The 27,873-nt window shown below is 42.2% G+C and overlaps 1 protein-coding gene across 2 annotated transcripts in view; it reads left to right on the top strand.

Annotated features, from left to right (window-relative positions):
• Window positions 1–17,589, top strand: part of GALC (galactosylceramidase) — a 57,493-nt gene extending 39,904 nt beyond the window's left edge. For both annotated transcript variants that reach the window (XM_027552661.1, XM_027552663.1), the window contains exons 11-17: window positions 1,693–1,782; window positions 2,501–2,587; window positions 4,579–4,729; window positions 5,957–6,137; window positions 12,143–12,306; window positions 13,695–13,771; window positions 15,747–17,589. In XM_027552661.1, coding sequence (XP_027408462.1) covers window positions 1,693–1,782; window positions 2,501–2,587; window positions 4,579–4,729; window positions 5,957–6,137; window positions 12,143–12,306; window positions 13,695–13,771; window positions 15,747–15,893 — 897 coding nt within the window. In that variant the 3' untranslated portion in view covers window positions 15,894–17,589. The remainder of the gene's footprint in view (window positions 1–1,692; window positions 1,783–2,500; window positions 2,588–4,578; window positions 4,730–5,956; window positions 6,138–12,142; window positions 12,307–13,694; window positions 13,772–15,746) is intronic.
• Window positions 17,590–27,873: the final 10,284 nt, after the last annotated feature.

Raw genomic sequence — 27,873 nt, 5'->3', positions numbered from 1 at the left:
TTTCAATGATAAAATGGATGTTGGCAATTTGATCTCAGATTCCTTTTCTTTTCTAAATCCAGCTTGAATATCTGGAAGTTCACGGTTCATGTACTGTTGAAGCCTGGCTTGGAGAATTTTGAGCATTACTTTGCTAGTGTGTGAAATGAGTGCAATTGTGTGGTAGTTTGAATACTCTTTGGCAATACTTTTCTTTGGTATTGGAATGAAAACTGACCTTTTCCAGCCCTGTGGCCACTGCTGAGTTTTCCAAATTTGCTGGCATATTGAGTGCAGCACTTTCACAGCATCAGTTTTAGTATTTGAAATAGCTCAGCTGGAATTCTATCACCTCCACTAGCTTTGTTCATAGTGATGCTTCCTAAGGCCCACTTGATTTCTCACTCTAAGATGTCTGGCTCTAGGTGAATGATCACACCATCATGATTATCTGGGTTGTGAAGATCTTTTTTGTACAGTTGTTCTGTGTATTCTTGCCACCTTTTCTTAGTATCTTCTGCTTCTGTTAGGTCCATGCCATTTCTGTCCTTTATCGAGCCCATCTTTGCATGAAATGTTCCCTTGGTATCTCTAATTTTCTTGAAGAGATCTCTAGTCTTTCCCATTCTGTTGTTTTCCTCTATTTCTTTGCATTGATGGCTGAGGAAGGCTTTCTTATCTCTTCTTGCTATTCTTTGGAACTCTGCATTCAGATAGCGATACCCTTCGTCTTCCCCTTTGCCTATAGCTTCTCTTCTTTTCTCAGCTATTTGTAGGCCTCCTCAGACAACCATTTTGCCTTTTTGTTTTCTTTTTCTTGGGGGTGGTTTTGATCACCACCTCCTGTGTAGTGTTCTGAACCTCCGTCCATAGTTCTTCAGGCACTCTGTCTATCAGATCTAATCTTTTGATCTATTGTCACTTCCACTGTATAATCTTAAGGAATTTGATTTAGGTCATACCTGAATGGTCCAATGGTTTACCCTAGTTTCTTCAATTTAAGTCTGAATTTTGCAATAAGCAGTTCATGATCTGAGCCATAGTCAGCTCCTGGTCTTGTTTTTGCTGACTGCATAGAACTTCTCCATCTTCAGCTACAAAGAATATAATCAGTATGATTTTGGTGTTGACCATCTGGTGATGTCTATGTGTAGAGTCTTCTCTTGTGTTGTTGGAAGAGGGTGTTTGCCATGACTAATGCATTCTCTTTGCAAAACTCTGTTAGCCTTTGCCCTGCTTCATTCTGTACTCCAAGGCCAAATTTGCCTGTTACTCTAGTATCTCTTAATTTCCTACTTTTGCATTCCAGTCCCCTATGATGAAAAGGACATCTTTTTTTGGTGTTAGTTCTGGAAGGTCTGGTAGGTCTTCATAGAACCATTCAATTTCAGCTTCTTCAGCATTAGTGGTTGGGGTTTAGACTTGGATTACTGTGGTATTGAATGGTTTGCCTTGGAAATGAACAGACATTTCACATTGTGGATGTGACTGGTGATGGAAGAAAAGTCTGATGTTGTAAAGAGCAATACTGCATAGGCACACACAATAGGCATTCAACAAAGGTTTTGTTAGAAATAGTCTTTAAGAATTTGGAATACACTCTCTGTCACCTAGTGAGTGTGACTTCTGTTAGTCTAGGTGCAGTAAATGACTTTTTCTTTAAAATGTCCTATGTCTCATCTGAATAACTTACATGATTTTTTTTCTCCTTAGAGTTATAAACATTCCAAGTGTATACGACCACTTCTTCCCTATTTCAATGTGTCACATCAGTTTGCTACGTTTGATCTTAAGGGTTCTTTTGTAAGTAAATAAGTAGAACTTTTATTTTGGTTTTGATTTGAGAATTTATATATTTTATCATGAGCTAGAAGTTTTTAAGTGAAATATTATAAGCTATTAAGAGTTTTCATACACATTGTTCAATGACTTGGTGTCTTCTCTTTGCTGATTGGTTTTAGTCAGGAAGTACAGAAGCCACGAGGAGGTAATGCTCTTTGTGGTTTTGAAGAATCCTAACAAAAGTCACTTACAAGAAGGTTTTTCTTTTTGGTAGAGCATCATTTGTGTAGTTGAGGAAGCTTTCCAGCAATGCTCTTTACAACATTCGATATAAAAAGACACAAAATTCTTGTTATTTCTACCTATTGTTAGATTTGAATACAGAAATATATACAGTGCACTTTCTACTAATTGCATAAGCATTGTTTTTTAATGCCAGAAAATTCTTAAAAAGCTTTTTATATAGGTATAATAATAATGAGTATTTTTGAAGCAAAGATACAAATCTTTTTTTAACATTTGCCAAAAATCTGCAGTGTTTGTAGGAAATAAAGTATTTGCTTGAATAATGTCTTCCTACTTTTGAAATGATTGTTACTTAAGGTTTGAGGTGGGTCTTTTGGTAGGTAGAAATAGAATGCACCTTGTCCTTGGTTCATTCTTGCTGGTACAGGTTTTAGAAGTCCTCCAAGAGAAGATGGTGAATCACTCAACAGCTTTCTTTGTGTTTCCTCCTCAGAGTCAAATACAAGAGCTACAGGTGTGGTATACCAAACTTGGAAAACCATCGGAGAGATTTCTCTTCAAACAACTGGATTCTCTATGGGTAGTTTTAAATAAATTCCTATAGTTTGAGCATTGCAGTAGGGAACAGAAATTTGATTAATGAATTAGTTTTTAGTTTCATAATTGATTTATGGCTGAAGCATAATAGAGATAAAGTTCCCCCCCGTTTTTAAAATAGAAGTCCTCTTCAAGGAAGCATGTTTTGGTAGATGGGTTTGCTCTTGGTATTTAGTTTGTCTTGGTGAATGGTACCATCACTTGGTTGCCCAGGTCAGAAATTCGAGTCTCATTTGAGACTGTCATTCCCACCCATTCTTTGAATACCCTCAGTGACCAAGTACAGACCGTGTCACCCACATAGTTCTCCTGCCCATGCCTCATTCTCCACTCCCGCTGCTCCTGCTTATTCAGGTCCTCATTAGATCTCTCGTGGATTTCGGAAACTCTCTCTTGCTCGTTTAAGTCTCTCTGCCAAACATCGCATTGCCCCCAGAGCTGGTTTTTGTCTATCCTTTGCTCAGATGCCTTAATGATTTTGTCAGTTCACATTCCTTAGTGTAACATGTGACCTCATTACTACCTCACGAGGTAAAAGAATGCTTTCTTTTCTAGAGGCCTGTCCTACTAAATTGATCTTTCTTCTCACACTAAACTTCTTGCAATTTTCAGGGCATGGGTATGCCAAGTTAATTACTTCTGTAACTTTGGACATGATTTTTCTTCCTCCTGGGATGCCTTGTTTGTATTTTTATCATCCTTCAAGACTCACCCCAAGTGTGGCTTTCTCTGAAGCCTTCCCAGCAGTCTTAGGGTCATAGCCACCTGGGGATGTGTGTTTGCTTAGGAAGCACGTCCCTGCTGCACCGGATGCCTCCATGATTGAGTCCCCACCTTATACATCTTTAAAGGTCCCTGCCTTTTTGTCCCAGGTGCCTAGTGTGGAGCTTAGTAAATGGTGGTTTCTTATCAGTAAATGTTTCAAAGACTGAATTGGTCTGTGCAAGCACATCACTTAGCCTAATTGACACAGATCTACTTTTTCTGGTAATTATTACTGTTCTGTGACTCAACTAGTCACTATCAATAAACGTAAGTGTAGCGTCTACTTTTTGTATGACACATTGCTAGAAATAACATCATAAAATTGATTTTCCCATAAGAAAAATGTATCATTTGGGGTTATTCCTAAGCCAGAATATGGTATTAGATATTTCATAGACCTGACCGACAATTTAAAGCAAAGGTGTGAGATAAACACCTTTAATTCAAAGTAGAAAAGAAGAACTGCTCAGACTTCATGAAGTGGACATACAGTTAGTGCCGTCATCAATTATGCTAAAGCTTCACTGTCTGTAGAGGCCCGTACTTGCTGTAGGACACCTATGATGTAGGGAATGTTTCTTCTGGGTCACTCACTGAGCTTAGAACTTTATAAATATTGTCTCACTTAATACAACAGCCCTATGTAGTATGTATTTTATACTCATTTTAGAGATGAAGCGATTATGGCTTTAAGAGATTAAATTGGCAAAACATAAACCTAGTTTGCTAATTGAAATATGTATTGAACATGTAATGAGTAGGTAGGACTTTTTTTTAAATTAATAGTAATAGCTGAGTCAACAGTAAGATTTTACAGATATTTCTACCTTAGTGAAGTCCTAAAAAATAAATAAGCAGATCTCTTGGATACGTATATTGAATTTATACACAGGCTTTGAAGATCTTACAGTCTAATGGAAAAGCATAGACTGATAGAAATAGATTTGGGGGTCATCTGTTCCTTCTTCCTTGTATGAAGTGAAATTCTCCTAATATCCTTTCTAGAATGTAATTTTATAAAGTTTTCTAAACAACTTAAGAAAAAAGATTTCCAGGGCCTTGGTATTAAGTGTGTATATTCACAAATAATTAGGGACTTCCAACAGAAATCACTTTGGCATTTCTTAAGCTATTTCTTAAAAAGGCTATTTGACTCACATGAGATGAGCCGAGGCGCCTGGCTTGACCACAGTGTTGTTTCTCTCTCAGCTGCTCGATAGCGGTGGCAGCTTCACCCTGGAGCTGCAGGAGGACGAGCTGTTCACCCTCACCACGCTCACCTCCGGCCGCAAAGGCAGCTTCCCGCCACCTCCCAAGTCCCAGCGCTTCCCCTCTGTCTATGAGGATAACTTCAACATTGGTAAGTTTGACACTTAACTTGGTTCCCATTTTCAGCAGTAATGGATAGATTTCTACCTATCAAACTGGTGCAAGATGGAGTCTGTGAGAAGTGCATTGATTTAGTTCTAAATCTCTATGTGGTAAAAGGGCCCTAATTTCTGTTACTTCCAAGTAACATCGCAACTTGAGGGTCTTGTAATTTGCAGTGCCAGAAAAAATTTAGAGGTTATTGTTGGAGTGAAAGTTATACAGACCTTACTCAACTTACAGTAGGGTTAGGTCCTGATAAACTCACCGTAAGTTGAAAATACCGTAAGTCAAAAATGTACTTCATGTACTTTAATCTACTTCGCCTACCAAACCTGTTAACTCAGCCTAGCCTACCTTCAGTGTGCTCCGAACACCTACGTGACCCAGCAGTTGGGCAGAATCCTCTAACAAAGCCCAACAAGGTGTGGCGTGTCTCCTGTTGCTTCCGATGCTGTAAAGAAAGTGAGCCCAGGACGGCCGTCAGGGTCCATAGTGGTGCTCAGCGACTCTGCTGTTTACCCTCGTGATTGTGTGGCTGACGGCGCTGTGGCTTTTTGCTGCTCACGGCCACTGCCCGCATCACGAGAGGGTGTGCTCATCAAAATCCAAAGTTTGAGGTACAGTTTCTACTGAGTGTGTATCACTTTCATACCATTGAAACTGGGAAGTCAGGGCAGTTGAACAACTTGCCTTGGCAACTGACTGAGCTAGACTTTGAACCCAGGTCTGCGTGTTCCTGAACCAGGATCTTTCCTCTTAAGCATTTGCATGGATTGAATATGTAAAGTCTGTATGTCCGACTGATCATGTTGATATTTAATAAAGATGACAAAAAGTCCGTAGCTCTTTAATTACCTAAACCCTACCCTTTGACTATTTATAAGTATCATTTCTCTGGTAGCTCAGTGTTCAAGAATCTGCCTGCCAATGCAGGAGATACGGGTTCAATCCCTGGGTTGGGAACATCCCCTAGAGAAGGAAATGACAACCCACTCCAGTATTCTTGCCTGGAAAATCCCATGGGCAGTTTGGCATGCTGCAGTTCATGGGGTCGCAAAGAGTTGGACATGACTTAGTGACTGAACAACAATAAAAAATATCATTTGCCTATTTAAAAGTTTTCAAAAGTATATCAGAATGTACCAGAAAACATTAGAGAGGAGAGATGCTGTAATGATTTGATAACTCAACACACAATTTATTGTGTTCTGAACAGATTACCCGTTCTTTAGTGAAGCTCCGAATTTTGCTGACCAGACTGGGGTGTTTGAATACTACGTGAATATGGAAGACCCCGGAGACCATCGCTTCACACTGCGGCAGGTTCTCAATCAGAGGCCCATCACGTGGGCTGCCGACGCGTTCAACACCATCAGCGTTATCGGGGATTACTCATGGTATGTAAAACTGACCTCGTCTTTACCATAGATGTGGTGAAATAACCTTGTAATGTCGTCAGGTACTTTCTGAAGCCAGGACTCCACAACAGCCCTCCTTGTCCAGGAGCCTAAGAGGTCTGTGATAACTGTTGACTGTCACAGTGGGCGCAGACCAGCCGGTCGTTTTGCTGTCGTTCGGCGTCCTTCCCTCAGATTTCCCCAATTTAATAGTAATCGTTGCAGGGTAAGATTGGTTTTATTGTGAAATCTGAGGGCTTTGGCCCCAGTTATAATGTAAAATTTACGCATAAGCAGACTTTGCAATGGCACCCCACTCCAGCACTCTTGCCTGGAAAATCCCATGGATGGAGGAGCCTGGTGGGCTGCAGTCCATGGGGCCGCTAAGAGTCGGACACGACTGAGCGACTTCACTTTCACTTTTCACTTTCATGCACTGGAGAAGGAAATGGCAACCCACTCCAGTGTTCTTGCCTGGAGAATCCCAGGGACGGGGGAGCCTGGTGGGCTGCCGTCTGTGGGGTCGCACAGAGTCGGACACGACTGAAGTGACTTAGCAGCAGCAGCAGACTTTGTGATACGCATGTTGTTTTTAAGCTTTTGTTTTTGCTGGAGAGTTGCTCCGTTGATCTGGTGTTGCCACCTGCTGGACCCATACTTGAATTACACTGTTTTAGCCTTTGTGCAAAATCTGTTTACAAGGTGACAGTAGATGGCAATAGTAAAAAGCAAATCAGCTTTCAGTTGGCTAGTGAATTTAACTAGTATACCTCCACCGTGAGACATAAAATACAAGCATTTCAGGCTTAGTGATAGTAACTATTAATGCGAAGTCACAAAATAGCCATATCTGTAGCCTGGAAATTGGACAGGGAAGGGAAGATAATTTGGAAGAAAGCCTTGAATTCTTTATATGAGAAATGCTGTAGAAAGTCTCTATCCCTTCTGCAGAGCCTTAATCTGTGTTATAAAATGCAGTTCTAGTCACAAGCTCTGATATAAATCTTGAGAAACTTTCAGTTATCCAAAGTTTCTGGAACCATTATAGCACCATGAATAATTATTAGGATAAAGAATTCTTACCTAATTTAGGATGACTTTGGTGGATTATCTTTTTATACAACAGAAATACTGTTTATACCAGCATCTCTGTTCATTTCAGTTCAGTCACTCAATCATGTCCGACTCTCTGCAGCCCAATGGACTGCAGCACTCCAGGCCTCCCTGTCCATCACCAACTCCCGGAGCTTGCTCAAACTCATGTCCATCGAGTCAGTGATGCCATCTAACGATCTCATCCTCTGCCATCCCCTTCTCCTCCCGCCTTCAATCTTTCCCAGCATCAGGGTCTTTTCCAATGAGTCAGTTCTTCACATCAGGTGGCCAAAGTATTGGAATTTCAGCTTCAACATCAGTCCTTCCAATGAACACTCAGGACTGATTTCCTTTAGTATTGACTGGTTTGATCTCCTTGCAGTCCAAGGGACTCTCAAGAGTCTTCTCCAACACCACAGTTCAAAAGCATCAATTATTCTCTGCTCAGCTTTCTTTATAGTCCAGCTCTCATATCCACACATGACTACTGGAAAAACCATAGCTTTGACTGGACGGTCCTTTGTTGGCAAAGTAATGTCTCTGCTTTTTAATATGCCATCTAGGTTGGTCATAGCTTTTTCTCCAAGCAGTGCGTGTCTTTTAACTTCACGGCTGCAGTCACCATCTTCAAGGATTTTGGAGCCCAAGAAAATAAAGTCTCTCTGTGTTTCCATTGTTTCCCCATCTATTTGCCATGAAGTGATGGGACCGGATGCCATGATCTTAGTTTTCTGAATGTTGAGCTTTAAGCTAACTTTTTCACTCTCTTCTTTCACTTTCTCAAGAGGATCTTTAGTTCCTCTTCACTTTCTGCCATAAGGGTGGTGTCATCTGCATATCTGAGGTTATTGATATTTCTCCTGACAATCTTGATTCTAGCTTGTGCTTTATCCAAGCTGGCATTTCATATGATGTACTCTGCATATAAGTTAAATAAGCAGGGTGACAATATACAGCCTTGACGTACTCCTTTCCCAATTTGGAACCAGTCTGTTGTTCTATGTCCAGTTCTAACTGTTGCTTCTTGACCTGCATACAGATTTCTCAGAGAGGCTGGTAAGGTGGTCTGGTATTTCATCTCTTTCAGAATTTTCCACAGTTTGTTGTGATCCACACAGTCAAAGGCTTTGGCATAATCAATAAAGGAGAAGTAGATGGTTTTCTGGAGCTGTCTTGCTTTCTTGATGATTCAATGGATGTTGGCAATTTAATCTCTGTACTAGACATTTTATCTGGATATTCTGGTCATGTCAGTGGGCTTTGTGATTTCCTCTTTTTTTTTTTTTTTTAACTAATGGTCTTATTGTAAGACAGGTGACTGAGTTTATTTGTCTAAGGGATGGGCCCTGCTATATTTTGACCACTAGTCTGGAAGCCAGCCTCCATAGATACTTTGTGGGCCAACCCTTATCCCCCATGCATGTGAATATTCTACATGAAGTTCTCTCTGAACCCCAAATGTTTTGTTTCTGGCTGAGAATCTAGAAAGGTTGAGAGAATTTCATTTTAAAAGAGAGATGATTAACCAAAACTCTTTGTAACTTTGAAGGTTTTGCAGTATTTACATAGCAGTACTCAATCTTACTATTGCAGTGGGGAAGGAGGTAGGGAAGGGGGGATGAAGTGAAGTGGGGAGAGAAGGAAAGAGTGACATATTCTGAAAGAAAAAGAATCAGAAAACTGCAGTCATGCTTCTGTCCTTCTTAGCTCTGCCCTCCTCCTGTCGTTTCGCTGCTCAGGAACACACCGAGATCCCCACCTGCTGCCGAACCCAATACACATTTCCGGGCCTGATTCCAAAGCCTTGTAAAATTTGCTCTCATCCTGTTTACTTTGTTTTGTTTCTCATCATCCTATTCTGGGTGCAGGGGAGCCGGAGCTGCTGAGAGATGCATACGCATCCCACGTTCATTTCTGTCCCCGGTCGTGATGCCGGTGTATTGCAGGGAGAGGAGGGAGAGGAGGGAGTGGAAGCTGGGTAACACTGAACACTGGTCTGTGCTTCTGATGGCTGCTTTATGCTGAAGGCAGCACCCTGCCTACCGTACAGACTGGGAAACTGAGGCGTCGGGGTAAGATTGTTCAAGATCCCATACTCTTAAATTCAGAACCAGGGCAAGAGGCCAGGTCTGTCCCACGCTGTAGCCCCTGCTCCTTGGACTTCCTCTCACAGCCTTGTTTTAATCACTGTCTTCTCCCTGAGGGCAGGAACCAGAAAGTTAGAGTGTATTTATAGTGCTATTCCAGTCAATCAGCTCTATGCATGCTGGGTGCCATCAGTTCTTAGGACTGTGTTTAGAACAGAATTTCCCTCACGTTTGCTGCTGCTGCTAAGTCGCTTCAGTCGTGTCCGACTCTGTGCGACCCCATAGACGGCAGCCCACCAGGCTCCCCCATCCCTGGGATTCTCCAGGCAAGAATACTGGAGTGGGTTGCCATTTCCTTCTCCAATGCATGAAAGTGAAAGTGAAGTCGCTCAGTTGTGTCCCACTCTTAGCGACCCCATGGACTGTCCATGGATTCTCCAGGCCACAATACTGGAGTGGGTGGCCATTCCCTTCTCCCAGGGACTGAACCCAGGTCTCTCGCCTTGCACGTGGATTCTTTACTAGCTGAGCCACCAGGGAAGCCCTGCTGCTCCTGCTAAGTTGCTTCAGTCATGTCCGGCTCTGTGCGACCCCATAGACAGCAGCCCACCAGGCTCCACCATCTCTGGGATTCTCCAGGCAAGAACACTGGAGTGGGTTGCCATTTCCTTCTCCAATGCAGAAAAGTGAAAGTGAAGTCGCTCAGTCGTATCCGACTCTTAGCGACCCCATGGACTACAGCCCACCAGGCTCCTCCGTCCAGGGATTTTCCAGTACTGGAGTAGGGTGCCATTTCCTTCTCCCTCACGTTTAGATTTAGTTAAGTGTCAGCACAGTAATTTGACTATAGAGGGTGGACTTTCCCAAAGCTACTTCAGACTTTCATCTTATTAGTAAGCTTTGGCTGGAATCTGAGGACAATCACAAAATTATCTTTTTCTGAACAGACCTGAACTCTTGAATCCTTTTGATCAAATTTGCTCAATATGTTGGCTGGTTTTTATTTTCTCAGCACTTCTGAGGGGTTATGACTTTGGAAGATGAAGCCAAATTTTTATTCTATTTTATTCATTATCTGTAAAATTGTGTGTAAGTTCTGATGTAAGAATAATTTATTATGGAACGTGATGTAAAAAAAGGAAAACATTTGATCTTCTCTCACTCTCGCACTAAATAGAATGAGTTTATGGTGCTGACAGGTTCTGATGAACCAGCACCATGATAATGAGAGGTAGGGGATTTAGAGGTAGGGGAACCAGTCCGGTCCCAGGTGGTCTCGTGCTGGTGGTGATCTGCACAGAGAAGAGCACGCTCTGCAGGGGGAGGACACACAGGAGAGACTGGGCTCTAGTTACTTAGCACTTGATCTTCCCGTAAAGTAGCCCAGCTTTGATTAAATGAGGATTTTCCTGATGGTTGTGTACCTGTTGTAGGTGCTTCTTTTTTATATTTTCCTTTACAAGTAACATTTCCCTGTGCAAAATTCAGTGATGAGAAATGTAAAAACCACATAATTCTAGATCCAGTTTCTCCCCATTTCAAAAAATATATTTCTTGGCATTCTTCATTTTAGATAAATTGCTTGCTTTATTGCTTGGCTGTGTGCAAGCTAATTCTTTCCCATTTGCACTTAAAATTTGAGTAGGAGGGGAATTGTTTTCAGAGGTCATGTTGGATTGGGGTGATTGTGGGCTTCTCTGGTGATTCAGCAGTAAAGAATCTGCCTGCCAATGCAAGAGACCTGGGTTTGATCCCTGGGTCAGGAAGATCCCTTGAGAAGGCAATGGCAACCCACGCCAGTAGTCTTGCCTGGAGAATTCCATGGACAGGGAAGCGTGGTGGGCTGCAGTTCTTGGGGTCACAAAGAGTTGGACACGACTTAGCAGCTAAATAACAACAAATCACTGCAAAAGAAATCTGGTGGCATTTGTGAAAGGAAGCCTGGAGGAGAGCTCATTGATGATGCTCTGTTAGCTCCTGTTTGGCTCAATCTTTCTCCTCCTTTGGTATACTCTGTCAGTCAGCACTGCCAAAACCCGGCTGTTACTGCCTCTTCGTAGGCAGAGATACCCTGTAGGGGAAAATGGTTCTCGGAGTGAGGTTTCTGGACCTGCAGCATCAGCGTCACCTGGCAGTCTGTTAGACACGCAGGTTCAAGGGCCCACCCTATACCTGCTGAGTCAGACCCTGAGAGTGGGGCTGGCAGGCGGAATCAAACACACCCTCCAGGGTGATTTCCATGGGGCTCAAGTCTGAAAACGCCTGCTATAGAGTCAAGGGAGAGTTGACTCTGACTTGACAGAGAAAATAATTTTAGATCTTTCTTCTGTTGTTTTTAAGTCTTGTTAGGGTTAAATGTAAAAATTAGCTTCAAAGTAACTTTTCCCAGAGGCTCCTAATACGTAGCCTTCACTGCTTCTCTTTGCTGATGTAAATAATAAACGTTTTTGCTCAGACTTAGTGGAAACCTATCTTTTATGGTATTCCTAGAAAAAAATGGAATCTTATTATATTCTTAGAGTAAGAAGTTATTTTATTATAGAAATACAGGAAATATATTCTTAGGAAACTTGAAAACAATAAATATTATTTTCCAATAGTAAGTCATTTAAAAGAGGCAGTGAAATGACTTGACTTTAGTCATGTAAAATTTAAAACCATTATTGGTGAAGATTCTTGAAGCCCATACGTGCTATTAATGTGGACTTAGCGAAACACATCCTTCCCTCAGTTAGAAGTTTGGAAGCATGTGGCTGTGAAGTGAGCCATTGGTGCTGCATTTGAAATGACATAATTAAAAGCACTAACACTTTGGTTCTGCAGGTCCAATCTGACTATAAAATGTGATGTGTACATAGAGACCCCTGAGAAGGGAGGCGTGTTCATTGCTGGAAGAGTCAATAAAGGTGGTATTTTGATTAGAAGTGCCAGGGGGATTTTCTTCTGGATTTTTGCAAATGGAACCTACAGAGTCACAGGCGATCTAGGTAAGTGCATTTTTCTGTAGCACGTGATTTACTATGTGATATGTTGATGTGAGTGTCTGCTTTTTACCTATGGGAGTAGTGAAATACCTCACCATGTTTGAGCATCTAATTGGGAAGAGATTCAACATGTGTAAGCAAACACCAAACGATTCCACATTATAGTGTTAATTAATTAGTACAGAGGCAGCTCAGTGAAAGAGGAAATTGTGCAAAGTCTCTCGGGTATTGTAGCCTTCAGCTAGGCTGTTAGAGTAGGGTGTGGGGGTAAGGAGAGAATACTCAGGAAATTAAAAAAAAAGCAGAAGTATAAGAATGTTGCTGGTGTGCTTATGGAAATATAAAGGGAAGAATTAACTGGCTTAAAATGGAGATACCCTATTTCCTAATTTAGTCAATAACTTGAAAACAGCTTGACTTTATTATTCATCTTAACAGTCTCTGTCTTATGTATAATAGTATTTTATCTAGAGTAGGTACTTAGAATCTGTTCAAGTTGAATTCCATCCACTTCACTTTGGTTTGGGTACACACCACTCTGTTGAAACTAGATCTTATTGGTGACTCTTTCTGATTCAAAGTCTCTTGACTTTCATCCTGCATTAATAAAAAGTCTTGTCTCCTGTTGTTTTCCCCCTTTGCTTCTTCCTTAGGTTAAAGGGCTCCAGTGATAAAATAGAAGTTAAAGAGCGAGTGGGTAATAAGGACATTAGAATAGAAATTGCATAATCATAGCATGACTGGTCTGGAAGGTACCTCGCATTTTCCAATCCAAAAGAGAGTGCCAGAGAGGTTAATTGATTTGCTGAAGGTCTCAAAATGAGGTAGTGGAAGAAGTGGAACTAGAGATTTAAATCTCTGTCTTCAGTCCCCACTGCCCTGTGTCTTAAACTGCCCATTGAACATCTCATCCTGAGTTTCTGTCAGGCATTCAAATATAATACATTCAAAAATTGACATTATTTTCTCTCTAATTCTCTAATGCAATTAATATTACCTTGTAGTGAGTTACACTACCTGGAAATCTTATGGTAGTTTTTTGACTGTTCCTGCTTATCTTCTATATTTGGTCCGATCAGGTGTACATACAGACCTGAATATACATGCTAAGGCGTCATGTACCCTGCTTGGTTTGTAAGTTTATTTTGCTCATTTTCTTGTGAGCTCATGTACTGTTATTGCTCAGGGTAGGATCTCTGCATGTTGAGTTCCTCAATGAAGGATGTTTTTTTGTTTTAAATCAGTTGTAGATTTAAATCTTGGAAATGTCAATCTTTATTATGACCGACTTTGCTACATATGGATGTACCTAAGAACCCCCAGTGAGTTCTGCAATTCAGTGATTTAGATTTTAAAAATGTGCCAACTAGGATAATCTTTTTGTGTTACAGCTGGATGGATCATATATAGTTTAGGACATGCTGATGTTACAGCAAAAAAATGGTATACACTCACTTTAACTCTGAATGTAAGTATTGCCAATCCCAGTTCCTGGAGGTAAAATGTTCTTTTCTTGTGTCTTTTTTTTTTTTTTTAAACATTTTATGTTATCAAATGAGATGGGGAAAGTGTGATAAACAGTGGAAAACAGGCAGAGAACCTGCCGTGATTCCAGCAAACCACTAGTCCTTGGGATGCTAGTGTGGGTCTGGGTTATTTCACCTTTGTGAACCTCTGTCCTTATCTTTAAAATGGAAGTAAGCTCTGTGGGTTGTTTGAGAGTTAGATGATTTTTATTTTTTTTTCACTCGACACATTTTTATCAAGAGTCTACTATATGCACTGTTCTAAGTACTAGGGATATAGTAGTGAACTAGACGGGCAAGATTCCTGCTCTCTCGGAGCCTCTGTTCTTCTGGGACAAGAGTTAGTAAGTTTTTCTTTTTTTTTCTGTAAAGGGCCAAAAAGGAACTATTTTAGGCCTTGAGCGCCCTATGGTGTACTTTGCAGTTCTTCAGCTCTGCTTTTGTAGGGAGAATGGAGCCTTTGACAGTAGGTGGATGAACCGGGGTGGCTGTGTTCCACTGAATTTATAAAAATAGGTGGCTGGGCTATGCGCCAGAGCTGGCTGACTCCTGCTATAAATAAGCAAATAAAACTGTGAAAGTAAAAATGGGATAATGAGATAAAGTAGCTTCCCTGCCAGATTCTCCAGACAGCGGCCAGGGAAGGCCTCTTGGAGGTGGTGACCGAGCTGAGGTCTGAGTGGAGGGTGCGCTCTGACTGGCCGGGTGGGAGCGGTGGTCAGAGGATGGGGCAGCGGATGCTGGGGGTGGGGCAGGGAGATGAGCTTCTGTGCATAATGGGGTTTGTGTGTGCAAGCCCTGGGTTCAGTGTAATAGTCACCAGTCCCTCAATGGCGGAAGAGGTGCAGCAAGCACTTTCAGAGCTGTAGCTGGATCGCTGTGAGGTGTGCAGTAATGGGAGCGTATGTGGCTCTGCATGTGGAGTTGGGCAACTCAGATTCAGGTCTGAGCATCACTGGTAAATCTGTGATTCTGATTGCTCGTCGCCATGTCTGCAGCCATAAAACACAAGAACTAAATGAAGGCCCTTTCCATTATAAGTGTATGACTCGAGCAGATTTTATTTTGACTCCGCCTAGCGCTTTGGATCTTTTGCTCTTCACCCTTTTGAAATTAGCTAGTTTTAAATGTGGCCGGAAGGAGTGTGCTGTGAATGTTTGCTCACAAGCAAGCTGTAATAATGGTAAGAGCTGTGTGCCAGGCACTTAGCTAAGTAGGAAGGGCAGCTGTCTGAGAAAGGTGTTATGTTTATCTTTCTCTGTCAGTGACCAGTACATTGTTCCTGTGGATATTTCTCTCTTCTTCCATCCACTCCCCCTGCCCCTCCCAGTCACCAGTTTAAATGCTGGTTACTGTTTTTCTAACATAAGGGTGAGCTTTTGAAATGACCTCGAAGTGATATTCTGTACATGAGGATAAAACAATAAAATGAAGGTTAATTACCCTTCTCCTGGCTGGGCTGATTCTCTTTCATGAAGACCTTAAATAAACATCTTGGCCCCTGCTGAACCGTCTGAAGAGCTGGTAGCTGTAAGCTACAAAGGACATAATTGCAACTACGTGTAAATAAGAAATATGTTTTATTTTAGTGAGCTTTTGTCTACAAATTTATCATGATGTTATGAAAAGTGTTACATTCCAGCAGATTTTACAGCATTTTGGGGGAGTACAGGAAATATTGAGGATTTTGTGTCTTGGGAACTGTTTATATAAATAGATGAGAATTTCCTTTGAGAAAATTTCCCCTGCGTTTCAAACTGCTCAAAGTTGTGGGATCATATTGCCTTGATGAGTCTTGCGTGAGAAGAATATTTGCTCCATATTTGCTACACTAAGTAGGTGGCCCTTCCATGGAGCGGCAGGCTTCAGAGGACCATTTTCCCATGTGTCTAAGGGGTGTGTCTCTCTCCATTCCAGGGTCGTTTCTCCTCCGGCAAGCTGAATGGCAAGACCCTCTGGAAGAACATCTCTGTGAACTTCCCAGAAAACGGCTGGGCCGCGATTGGGACTCATTCCTTTGAATTTGCACAGTTTGACAACTTCCGTGTGGAAGCCTCACACTAATCCACAGAGGGCCGTGGGACATTCTGCATTGTCCTTCTTTTTGGGTTTGATTCAGAGCCAATTCTCGTTTTGATGATCAACATAGAAGCCTTTCAGAGGCGAAAAATAATGAAGAGGAAATGAGGAGAAAAATATATTTTTGCTGATCCTCCTGAAGATTATTTTAGAACTAATTCCAAGGGGAAACAGCTGACGCTTTAACATGACCTGATGTGTCCCATACATAGGACATGAAGTACGCGGGTCCCATCCTTGGGAGTGGTTAGGGTGTTGAGACCCTGACGCCTTGGGTTAATGCCGAGGTAGCTTTCGCCATCTTACTTGCCCGTGCAGATGGCCAGGGCTCGCTCGGACGGCGATGTGTCTGTTCACACTGACTGCGTGTCCTCGTCGTGGGCTGCGCCGCCCTCATAGGAAGCTGAAGACCCTGGAGGTACTGCTGTGCGGGAACTACTCCAACATGTTACACCTGCACTCTGAAAGTACTTTTTTCTTTTCCTTTTTAAAGTGATATATTTTTGAATTATGATGAGTGAGATGATTTGAAAAATAGCTCATTAGTAACTACCTCTAAAGATATTTCTACAGTAATAAATGTTCGCAGATTAATTGGGTTACCTGCATTTTTTTTTTTTTCTTTTGGGTCCAGCTTTTAGTCTTGTGACCCTTACAACTCTGTGAACGTTTTCCCAGGTGGCTGGAAGGAGGAAGAAAGCTCCCTGGCATGTAGCCAGTGCTGTGAATGGGTCCAAAGGTAAAATTGTAGCACATTTTTTGTTTCATTTCACTGTGCCTTTCTGGTCTGACTTCTCTCCTGGCACTGGTGACAAACTAAAGTGACTAATGAATACTTCCACCTCCTTGTGCTGGGAGATAGGTGACCACCTACCTTTTGCTGGTGTGTAGAACTGGAGCATCCTCTAATATGTTGTTGTGGTTAGAAGTATTTATTTAACTGAAGTACAAATATGTTTAAGTGTAGGTGAGAATGTTTCTCATGCATTATAATTTATATCTAATCATTAGTGTACCCCCTTGAAGCAAATCAGTTATTCATGTGGATAAAACAAATTTTTTTTATAATGAAGGTTTAAAAGTTCATTGAACTAATTCTACAGTTTTTGAATTTATAATGATTTAATGTAGCCGAAACCAACATGAAGTTTTGTATTACCATTAGAGACAAGAAACTAAATTTTAGAATAAACCAGGTTACAGAGGAAAATTTTTAAATTAAAACCAGTCTAAGTGATTTCCAGTTTAGGTCACTACATATTTTTAAAAATTAACTTTATTGAGGTGTAATTTACATATAGTAAAATGTTTGCATTTTAAATGTACAGTTCAATGAGTCTTGGTAAATGGATAAACCAAGATATCAAACTGTTTCGTCACTCCAGAAAGTTCTCTCTTATACCTATGCAGTCATTTACCCTCACCCCACCCTGATCCCAGGCAATCATTGATCTGATTTCTGTCACTGTTGATAAATTTTCTTTGTTCCAAAACATTATAAAAACGGTATCATACACTTTGTACTCTTTTATGAATGATTTCTTTTACTTATCATGAAGTTTTTGACATTTGTTTATGTGCTATGTATATCAGTGATTTGCCCCATTGAAGGGGTATACCACAATTTGTCCCCCCAGCTTTTAGAATTACGAATAAAATTGTTATGAACATTCGAGTACAAGCTTTTGTATGGACATATGTTTTCATTTTTTCTGGGTAAATGCCAAGAAGTGAAATTGCTAGATCCTATTGGGAAGTGTGTGTTCAACTTTATAAGAAACTATCAAACATTTCCAAGTTAATTGTATGATTTTATACTCCCATTAGAAATGTTTGAGAATTTCAGTTGCTCTACATTCTTGTCAGTGCTTCCTATTATTATTATTTTTAATTTTAACCCTTTCTTGTGACTCTGTAGTAGGTTCATTAGCTGCTGCTGCTAAGTCGCTTCAGTCGTGTCCGACTCTGCGACCCCATAGACGGCAGCCCACCAGGCTCCCCCGTCCCTGGGATTCTCCAGGCAAGAACACTGGAGTGGGTTGCCATTTCCTTCTCCAATGCATGAAAGTGAAAAGTGAAAGTGAAGTCGCTCAGTCATGTCTGACTCTTAGCGACCCCATGGACTGCAGCCCACCAGGGTCCTCCATCCATGGAATTTTCCAGGCAAAGTGCTGGAGTGGGGTGCCATTGCCTTCTCCAATTCATTAGTTGCTGCGCATTTTTTCAAGGGCTTATTTCCCTTTCATATATTCTCATGCAGTGTTTGTTCAAATCTTTTGCTCATTTAACAAATACGGCTCCTTGCCTTATTGTTGAGTTGTAAGAGGTCGCTATACATTTCAGGTGCAGTTGTTTTCTAAACTCAGATACGTATTTTGTAGATTTTCTCCAAGTCTATATCTTCTGAAAAGTAAAAAATTTGAATTTGGAAGTCCAATTTGTCATTTTTTCCTTTTATGATAGGTGTGTTTTTGGTGTCCGAAGATATATTTGTTTGGCCCAAGTTAACAAGGATGTTTTCTTTGTCTTCTAGAATCTTAGTGTATTTCTGTATTCAGATCTGTGATCCCCTGTGCATTACTTTTTGTTCATGAAGAGAGATGAGGATTGAAGTTCATATTCTTCCTGTATGAATATTCAGTTTCTCCAGCATCATTTGTTAAAGACTTCCTTTGTCAAAAATCAATTGACCATACATGTGTACAACCAATCATAGACTCTCTATTCTGTTCTACTGATATGTCTGTCTGTCTTTAGGCAAATACCACATTCTCCTCATTAGCAAACACCCTTTCCAACAACACAGATGACTCTACACATGAACATCACCAAGTGGTCAATACCGAAATCATGCTGGTTATATTCTTTGCAGCTGAAGATGGAGAAGCTCTATACAGTTAGCAAAAACAAGATCTGGAGCTGACCGTGGCTCAGATCATCAGCAAAACTTGGGCTTAACTTGAGGAAAGTAGGGAAGACTACTAGGCCGTTCACATATGGTCCAAATCAAATCCCTTATGATTATACAGTGGAGGTGACGAATAGTAAAATTTGAGCTCAGCTTATATCCTCCAACTTTGTCCTTCAAAATGGTTTTGAATAATCTAGATCCTTTACATTTCTATAAGTTTTTGACTCATATATTTCTGCAAAGTCCTTTCTAGAATTTTGATTGGAATCACACCAGCATTACAGATGGGAAGAATGAGTATCTTAATAATATCGACGCTTCAGTCTGGGATCATGTTCCATCTCCATGCTTTGAGGCTTTCTATAATATTTCTCCGCAATTTCTGTAGTTTTCACTGTACAGTTTTTATACATATTTTATTATATTTATCCTTAAATATTTTGTTTTTTGATGCTATTGTAAATGGTGTTTTCTCCTTATTTTTCAGTTCTTTGTTGTGCACGCATCAAAATAGAGTTGATTTTCTTTTGTTGACCTGCTGTCCCACCACATTACTAAATTCGCTTATTTTAGTAGCTTTAAAAAAAAACAAAATTTTTAGACTTTTCTACATATATGATAATATCATCTGTAAGTACAGATAGTTTTACTTCTTCATTTCTAGTAGGTCTGCTTTGTTTCTGGTGCCTTATTTCACAGGCTAGGACTGCTAGTACAAGGCAGGGAAGACGTGGTAAGAGCAGATGTCCTTGCTGTATTCCTGACCATAGGGAAGAAGTGTCTTTTGTCATTAAGTGTGATGTTAGCTATAGTGTTAGATATAGTGTAGATATTTCTTTTCTGTAGATTCCCTTTATTTAGGGAAAGTTACCTTCAATTTCCAGTGTGCGGAGAATTTTATTGTGAATAGAGATTCAATTTATCAAAAAGTTATATGATTTCTATATACCTAATCAGACAGTTATATGATTTTTCTCCTTTATTTTGTGAAGATGGTATTTCATGTTTGATTTTTAAATATTAAAACAGTTTTGCCTTCCTGAGATATGTCATGACCAAGTGGTGTTTTTTACCCTGTGTGTATATAGTAGTGCATTTGATTCCTTGGTATTTGGTTAAGGGTTTTTATGTTTATGTTTACATGGAATATGGGTCTAGTTTTTTTTTTTTTTTTTTAATGTCTTTGTCTGGTTTTAGTACCAGGATGATGTTTTATAAACTCAATTGGCAAGTGTTCCCTCCTTTTCTTTATTTTTTGAAAGAGTTTGTGAGTTTCTTAAATCTTAGGTGGAGTTCATCAGTTGTATCAGTCAGGGTCCCTGAGGAGGCAGAAGCTACACTAGGAAAAACTTCACAGAGAGAGTTATTAACTAGTAACAGGATTAACGGAGAAGGCAATGGCATCCCACTCCAGTACTCTTGCCTGGAAAATCCCATGGACGGAGGAGCCTGGAAGGCTGCAGTCCATGGAGTCGCTGAGGGTCGGACACAACTGAGCGACTTCACTTTCACTTTTCACTTCATGCATTGGAGAAGGAAATGGCAACCCACTCCAGTGTTCTTGCCTGGAGAATCCCAGGGACGGGGGAGCCTGGTGGGCTGCTGTCTATGGGGTCACACAGAGTCGGACACGACTGAAGTGACTTAGCAGCAGCAGCAGCAGCAGCAACAGGATTAACTGCTAAGAAGTAAGGAGACCCCTGAAGAATACAGACATGGCCGCCATGGAGACAGCCACTCTCTCGGCTGGGCAGAATCCTCAAGGAAGGAGCACACCCAGAGGAGGGTTTCCACGCAAAGCTGAGATTCTGATCTCACTGGAGGTGGCGTGGCCCTGGTTCTGTGGATGGCCCAGAACTGCTGAGATGGTGCCGCTGCAGCTGGCAAGCAGCAACCTGGCTTTGGGGGTGGACTTGAGACTCACTGGGAAGCCGCCTCCTGGAAGGTTGCTGAACTTTAGAAAGTTCCCCTTTGTGGTGCCGGTGGAGCTTTTCTGGGAAAACTGCTGGCGTGTTGGTGAAAGTACCTGGTGGGTCAGGGCCTCTGGTTGTCCCACGCCCTCCCTGGCAGAGAGGCATCACAGGGTGTCCCCGAGGCTGCGGTGAGCTCGCCACGGGAGCAGGAAGAAGAAAGCGCACTGTCTTGGGGATGGAAGCTCCTTGCTTCTGAATGTCCCCATGGTACCCGCCTCACTGGCAAAAGAAAGCGTTTACAGGCCCCAGTTCCAGGGTTGCAGAGCAGGTCAGAGAAGAGGACTTGCTGAGAAACGGCAGAAACAGAGCTCTCCAGCTTCTAAATTTCTTATGTCAGTTTTGGCAGTTTGTGTTTTTCAAGGAATTTCTACATTTCGTGTAAATTGTCTAGTGGCATAAACTGGTTTATAGTATTTCTTAATTGTCTGTAAGACATTCCTGATACGGCCAGTCTGTGCCTGTTCTCTTTACTAGCATAGCTGGAGCTTTGTCAATTATCTTTCAAATAGCCAGCTTTTGGGTTCTTAGACCTTTTTTTCCTTTGCTTCTTTATTTTCTGTTTTATTTATTGCTGTTTGTACCTTTGTTATTTATTTTCTTTAACTTACTTTGCGTTTAATTTTCGCTTTTTCTAGCTTCTTATGATGTCGGCTTAGATTTTTGATTTTGGATTTTCTTTTTCGTAAATATAGGCATTTAATACTAAACTTTTCTCTAAACACTAATTTAGCTGCATCTCCCATATTTGGATACGTCATGTTTTTATTCTCATTCAGATCAAAATGATGTCTAATTTCCTTTGTATTTTCTTGTTTTCCTCTGGCTGTGCTGTGTGGCGTGGGGCCGCTGGATCGCCAGGGAAGTTCCAGAAGCGTGGTGTTTAATTTCCAATTATGTGAGGATGTTTTAGATTTCTTTTTTTGTTACTGATGTTTAACTTCATTTTATTGTGGGTCAGTGAATAGCTGTTTGATTTCAGTTATTTTAAATGTATCTAAACTGGTTTTATGACCCGATTTATCTTAGTCCATATACCCTTGAAAACAATACAGATTGTATAGTGAATGGCTATGATGTTTTAAAATATGAATTGTCGTGTTGGTTGATAGTCCGGTTTTAGAAGTCTAAGCCCTCACTGATTTTCTGTCCACCTTTCCATCAGTTATTGAGAGAGGAGTGTTAAGTCTCCAAATACAGTTGTGTGTTTTTTCCTTCCCCTTTCAGCTCGCACAGTTTGATGGTTTTGGAGCTTTCAGAGCTTTGCCAGGGCAGGTCCAGAGGAGCCTCTGTGCGGGTCGGAGCACTCCTTTTCCTCCGGCGCCGCGCTCTCTAGGAGTTGAATGGGTTCTCCACTCTGCAGCTCCACTGTTGTCCGGCTCTTGAACACCTCCCGCCTCTGTGAGAATTTCACTAGTTGCTCAGCTCACAGGTCCTTGGTCACTGTTCTTTCCCTGCTGATTCTTTGCCTGGCCCATGGAATTTCACACTATGAATACATAGATTGGTGTGGAGCCAGAGATGCACATGGGCCCCTCTGCAGAGTTCTGGGCCTCTCTTCCTGCATCACTGCTTTCTCTCTGACGCTCTGGCCTGCAGACTGCAGGTGTCGCAGCCTCCTTGAACTCTGATCCGCATCTCTGCTGCTCTCCATGACCCCGCCTGGGGAAATGCTTCCCTGTATTTCCCCTCCGTGTACTGGAATCTGCTAAGTGCCGCCACACAGAAATTGGGGAGCGCAGGGCTTGCCTCAGTGATTTCCCCTCTTTCAGGGCTCACAGTCCTGCTCTGAAACTGTTGCTTAACAGGTCCATTTCCAGTTAGTGTTCTTTCATGGCTGAAAAACGGAACTCTCCACTCATTCAGCTCGATATTTAGCCTTCGTGAGTCTTTTCCAAAATCTTTTAACACTAATGATATGAATCCCATATTTGTTGACTTTGATGTTGTTTCAGGTGGCAGCTTGATCTTCTCCAATAGCTTTTAACTTTTTAGGTAGAGAATGTCTGATGCTTCTTCATTCCATGTATAGGTGCACACATGCTAATAGGTGCCCAGCAAGGACTTGATTTCTGGTTAGGTTTGTTCTGATACACTGTGCTTGCTTATGGCTCCTGGTAACCATGAGTTTTATTTATGAAAGTAGACACCCAGCCTCTAGATAAAAACCCTCTGTAAATGGCTGAAGTTACTTCACACACTGTCTGAGCTGCTAGAACAAAATAGCACACACTGGGGCGGCTTTTTCACAACAGACATTTATTTCTTGAAGTCCTGGAGCCGGGGAAGTCCAAGATCCAGGTACTGCATCTCAGTGTCTGGTGAGGACTCCTTTTCTGGCTCATAGCAGCTCCTTCTCACTGAGTCCTTAGACAGCAGAAGGGGCCAGGGACCTCTGGAGCCCTTTTATGAAAATAATAATCCCCTATCCTCATGGGGTCTCTTCAAGGAGATCCAACCTGTCTATCCTAAAGGAAATCAGTCTTGAATGTTCATTGGAAGGACTGATGCTGAAGCTGAAACTAATACTTTGATCACCCGTTGCAAAGAACTGACTCTTTGGAAAAGACCCTGATACTGGGAAAGACTGAAGGCAGGAGGAGAAGGGGACGACAGAGGATGAGATGGTTGGATGGCATCACCAACTCAATGGACATGGGTTTGGGTGGACTCCGGGAGTTGGTGATGGACAGGGAGGCCTGGCATGCTGCAGTCCATGGGGTCACAAAGAGTCAGACATGACTGAGCGACTGAACTGAACCCTCATGACCCGATTGCCTCCCGAAGGCCCCACGTTCCAACACCACTGTATTGGGTGTTAGGATTTCATCATATGAATCCTGGAATGTGGAGGACAGAAGCATGCAGGTCATGGGGCACACCTAAATGTCACACCTGGAGGAGCACCGCAACAGTGCTGAACTTGGTCCTAAGGTCTGGGCTCAGTGCCAGAGCTCTTCCTTACTGATTGGTTGAATCGCTTAAGCCTTCTGGGCTGAAGCTGCTGTTTCTATAAAACAAAGACTCGAGGCTGGCCCCTGAGACTCCTTCCAGCTCTTGCTCTGTAATTCTGTGCCTTGTAAAATCTGCATGTCTTTATTGAATTCAAATTGTGCTTACCTGAAGAGGTAATTTTTTTTCCCAATCAATACTGTTTGCTATCCATTGTTTTCCACAGAGCAGATGATCAAACAATGCTTTGTACATTTTCACTCTGGCAAAAATGGCCTCATCAAGTGAAATAATTTTGCAAATGCTAGTCTATTTCATTCTAAAGTAATATAGATAAGCCTTGTGGCAGATTCCATTCTTCGAGTTATGTGACCTGCTTAAGAAACACCACTTTATCACTCTCATGGAACTATTAGTAATATTTCAAGCTATCATGGTGTCTAAACATTGTGATAAGTGAGACTAGAATCAAGCGATAATCAAGATGCAGAAACCACATGATTCAGAAACCACAACATTGCTCATAGATGGATTCGTCATAACATTTGATTTTTTCCTTTTGTCTTGTTGATATTTTTCTTTCACTTGCAGGAAGTATTTGTTTCTTTCAAGTATGTTTGAGGTATTATGCTTTGATCCAATCATTCTGAAAATAGCCCTGTGGTTCCTTCAAGCGCGTGGATAACCTGAAGCGGCTTTAGATGAGTTCTTCTCCTTCCTTCTTCTCACGTCCCCTCATCCCCATGGCCCTTCTTCCTCAGCCCCTCCTTTCTCACCTTCTTTCTCTCTGCCTCCCTCTTTCCTTCCCGCTCTGATAGAATTGAACTTGATGTCCCACATGATTGACAATTATTAACTCAACTAGAAAAAATGCAAACACTTTAGAGGAATGGTGGGGATCCCTGGGCAAGAAACGTGGTGATTTTGTTCCCACTTGATAGTTATAATTTTCATACTCACTGAGGGAGGGAAACATTATGAAACTCAGGGATTGGAAGATTGTACTGAAAAGACAGCTTATTACTTTCTGCATCTGTTTTGCAGATTGCACTGACTAGTGTTTTTGAATTGCGTGGTAGGTACTGAACACAAGGTAGGCAGTGTTTCTAAGCCCGTGTTAAAGGTGGATATGCAGGGTGGCACCACGTGCTTTGGGAACCAGTGTGGGCTCCAGTACTCTTGCCTGGAAAATCCCATGGGCGGAGGAGCCTGGTGGGCGGCAGTCCATGGGGTCGCTAAGAGTCGGACACGACTGAGCGACTTCACTTTCACTTCTCACTTTCACGCATTGGAGAAGGAAATGGCAACCCACTCCAGTGTTCTTGCCTGGGGAATCCCAGGGACGGGGGAGCCTGGTGGGCTGCCGTCTCTGGGGTCGCACAGAGTCGGACACGACTGAGCGACTCAGCAGCAGCAGTGGACTTTGGCAGCTCTGATATTGCTGCAGTGGATTTACTGCTCTGTTTGCTAACACTGACGGGCTGTCGGCCGATCAATTACCAGGTACAGGCAGAGGATACAATTCCCTTTAAGGTGAGTAAGTAATACTATCCTTACCTGTGTGTGGCTTTTCCATGTGGGGGACACAGTGGCATTCACCCAGGCGGGGCTGCACAGTTTCTGACCCTGAGTCTCATAAGAATTCTTAGCTTCTTGTGATACTGTCTAACGGGGGTAAGAACATGGCCAGACTGACTGCACATGGGATTCAGGGCATCTCTGCCCGCTTGTCTCTGCCCAGTGGCTCTGGACACTAGACATGTACATGGCTTCTCCTTATGTGTAGCTGGTAACACTCCAGGATATTTGAGAATTTCCTTCAAGACGGTGAGTTGAAGGTCAGTTTCCCCCAGCAAGTCCAGTGCACAGAGCCTCCCAAGACCTCTTCCTACATACCCTCTGGGACAGATTTACACCAACTCTGATTGTTGTTCAGTTGCTAAGTTGTGTCCAACTCTCTGCAACTCCACGGACTGCAGCACGCCAGGCTTACATGTCCTTCACTGTCTCCTGGAGTTTACCCAAACTCATGTGCATCGAGTCGGTGTTGCCATCCAACCATCTCATCCTCTGTCGTCCCCTTCTCCTCCTGCCTTCAATCTTTCCCAGCATCAGGGTCTTTTCCAGTGAGTTGGCTCTTCGCATCATGTGGCTAAAGTGTTGGAGCTTCACCTTCAGCATCAGCCCTTCCAGTGAATATTCAGAGTTGATTTCCTTTAGGATTGGCTGGTTAGATCTCCTTACACTCTGATTACTTTTGTAAATAGTTAAGGCTTGCAAATAAAACTAAAACTACCTAAAGATGCTAGAATGTTTAATTTTGTGTGTCAACTTGGCTAAGCCATGATACCCAGATATTTCTTTACAGATGTTTTTGTGAAGATATTTTTTAGACGAGATCTATATTTAAATGAGTAAATTTAAAGTAGATTACCCTCCACTGGGATTCCCAGGTGGCACAGAGGTAAAGAATCTGCCTGCCAAGGCAGAAGACGCAAGACGCATGGGTTTGATCCCTGCATTGGGAAGATCCCCTGGAGGAGGAAACAGCAACCCACTCCAGTATTCTCATCTGGGAAATCCCATGGACAGAGGAGCCTGGTGGGCTACAGTCCATGGGGGTTGCAAAGAGTCAGAGACGACTGAATGACTGAGTGTGGGCACACACACACACACACACACACACACACTCCATAATATGGGTGGGCCTCACGCAGGCAGTTGAAGGCCTTAATTTAAAAGCAGACTGACGTCCCTGGAAGAAGAGGGGACGTGCCAGGACTCTGGACATGAACTGCAGCTCTCCCCTGGGTCTGCATCCTGCTGGCCGACCCGGCAGACTTGGGGCTTGCCAAGCCTTTCCCGTCGTGTAAGCCAATTCCTGAAGATAGATTTCTCTCTGTCTCTCTCTCTCTAAATGTGTACTTCCTGGTGGTCCTGTTTCCCTGGAGAACTCTAGTAAGATGCCTTTATCAGAGAAGTGCATTTTGGCATTCTCAAATGGATGTAGATAAAATCTTCCATTTGAATTACTGCATTACATTTCCTAATAAAAATGTAACAACGCAAGGGGTTTGGGCCATTTTTTATAGAGGACAGAAGAGCACACGGGAAACGTTCAACAATCGTACACGTTTCTGAACGAATGCTGAATGAAAAGCCTGCGGTTGGTCTGTGATGGCATTCCCCGCCCCTAGCAGTGCCAAGGGTGTCCGAACCAGTCTAATCCTCTAAAGAGAGTACACACGGCTTGCTAGCTGATGGTGATGCTTAAGTAAAAAGCTTGTCTGAAAACATTGACTTTGGGGAAAAAAAATTACTCTTTTGCCTGTTTCAGTAGCATTTTTCTTCCCACATATTCTTTTTGTTGATTGCTCTTCATGAGGGGAAAAAGGGCCAGACCCTTCCCATTTAAGAAGATGTACTGGAAAGAGCAATTGACATGTCATTACTGGAATTCAGTAACATTCTAGCCAGAGTCACCAGAGAGGCTGGAAATGAAGATCTTTTAACCGGGCACATAGACACTCCACGTAAAGTGGGGCTCAGTTGCCCGGAAGAAGTGCAAAGTGCGGAGCAGGCAACTACCAGCCTCTGCCACTCCGTGCTTCTCTTATTAATTTTATTTAAAATCTCAGTCTGTGGAAAAGCATTTTGCCTAGTTATTTTCGGCACTGCTATATTAAATCTGGCAGGCCTGAATCATCATTGTTTTTAGGGAAAAACAAAAGGCACATGCACACACTTAAAATTACTGGAAAATGTTGGAGCTGGCAGGCATCTTAGACACAATCTGCCCCAATATCTTCATTTTTTCAGAGGAAGAAACCGAAGCACAGAGAGGGGCAGTGACTTAAATAAAGGTCATAAGGCATGGTGAAGACTTCTTGGGAACAGGAAGTTGGTTGTCTCAGCCTGTGTTTATACCCTCCTAATCCCTGGCATTTCAAGTTTAATCAAAGTCAGAAAGCTATCCAGCCCTTCAGCGCTGCATTTGCTTCTTTCCGTGAAACTTAACTGTACAAATACCTGCCACTTGGGAGTCAGCAAGCCCAAGCCAAAGGCTGCGAATTCTTGCTGCACCACTTGCAGTACTTATTTTTAGCAGCGAAAGGATCATTCTCATTCTTAG

Source organism: Bos indicus x Bos taurus, chromosome 10 (assembly GCF_003369695.1).
Source record: "Bos indicus x Bos taurus breed Angus x Brahman F1 hybrid chromosome 10, Bos_hybrid_MaternalHap_v2.0, whole genome shotgun sequence".
NCBI classification, from domain to species: domain Eukaryota; kingdom Metazoa; phylum Chordata; class Mammalia; order Artiodactyla; family Bovidae; genus Bos; species Bos indicus x Bos taurus.
The sequence above is the reverse complement of the archived record's forward strand: the minus strand, read 5'-3'. Positions and strand labels throughout refer to the sequence as shown.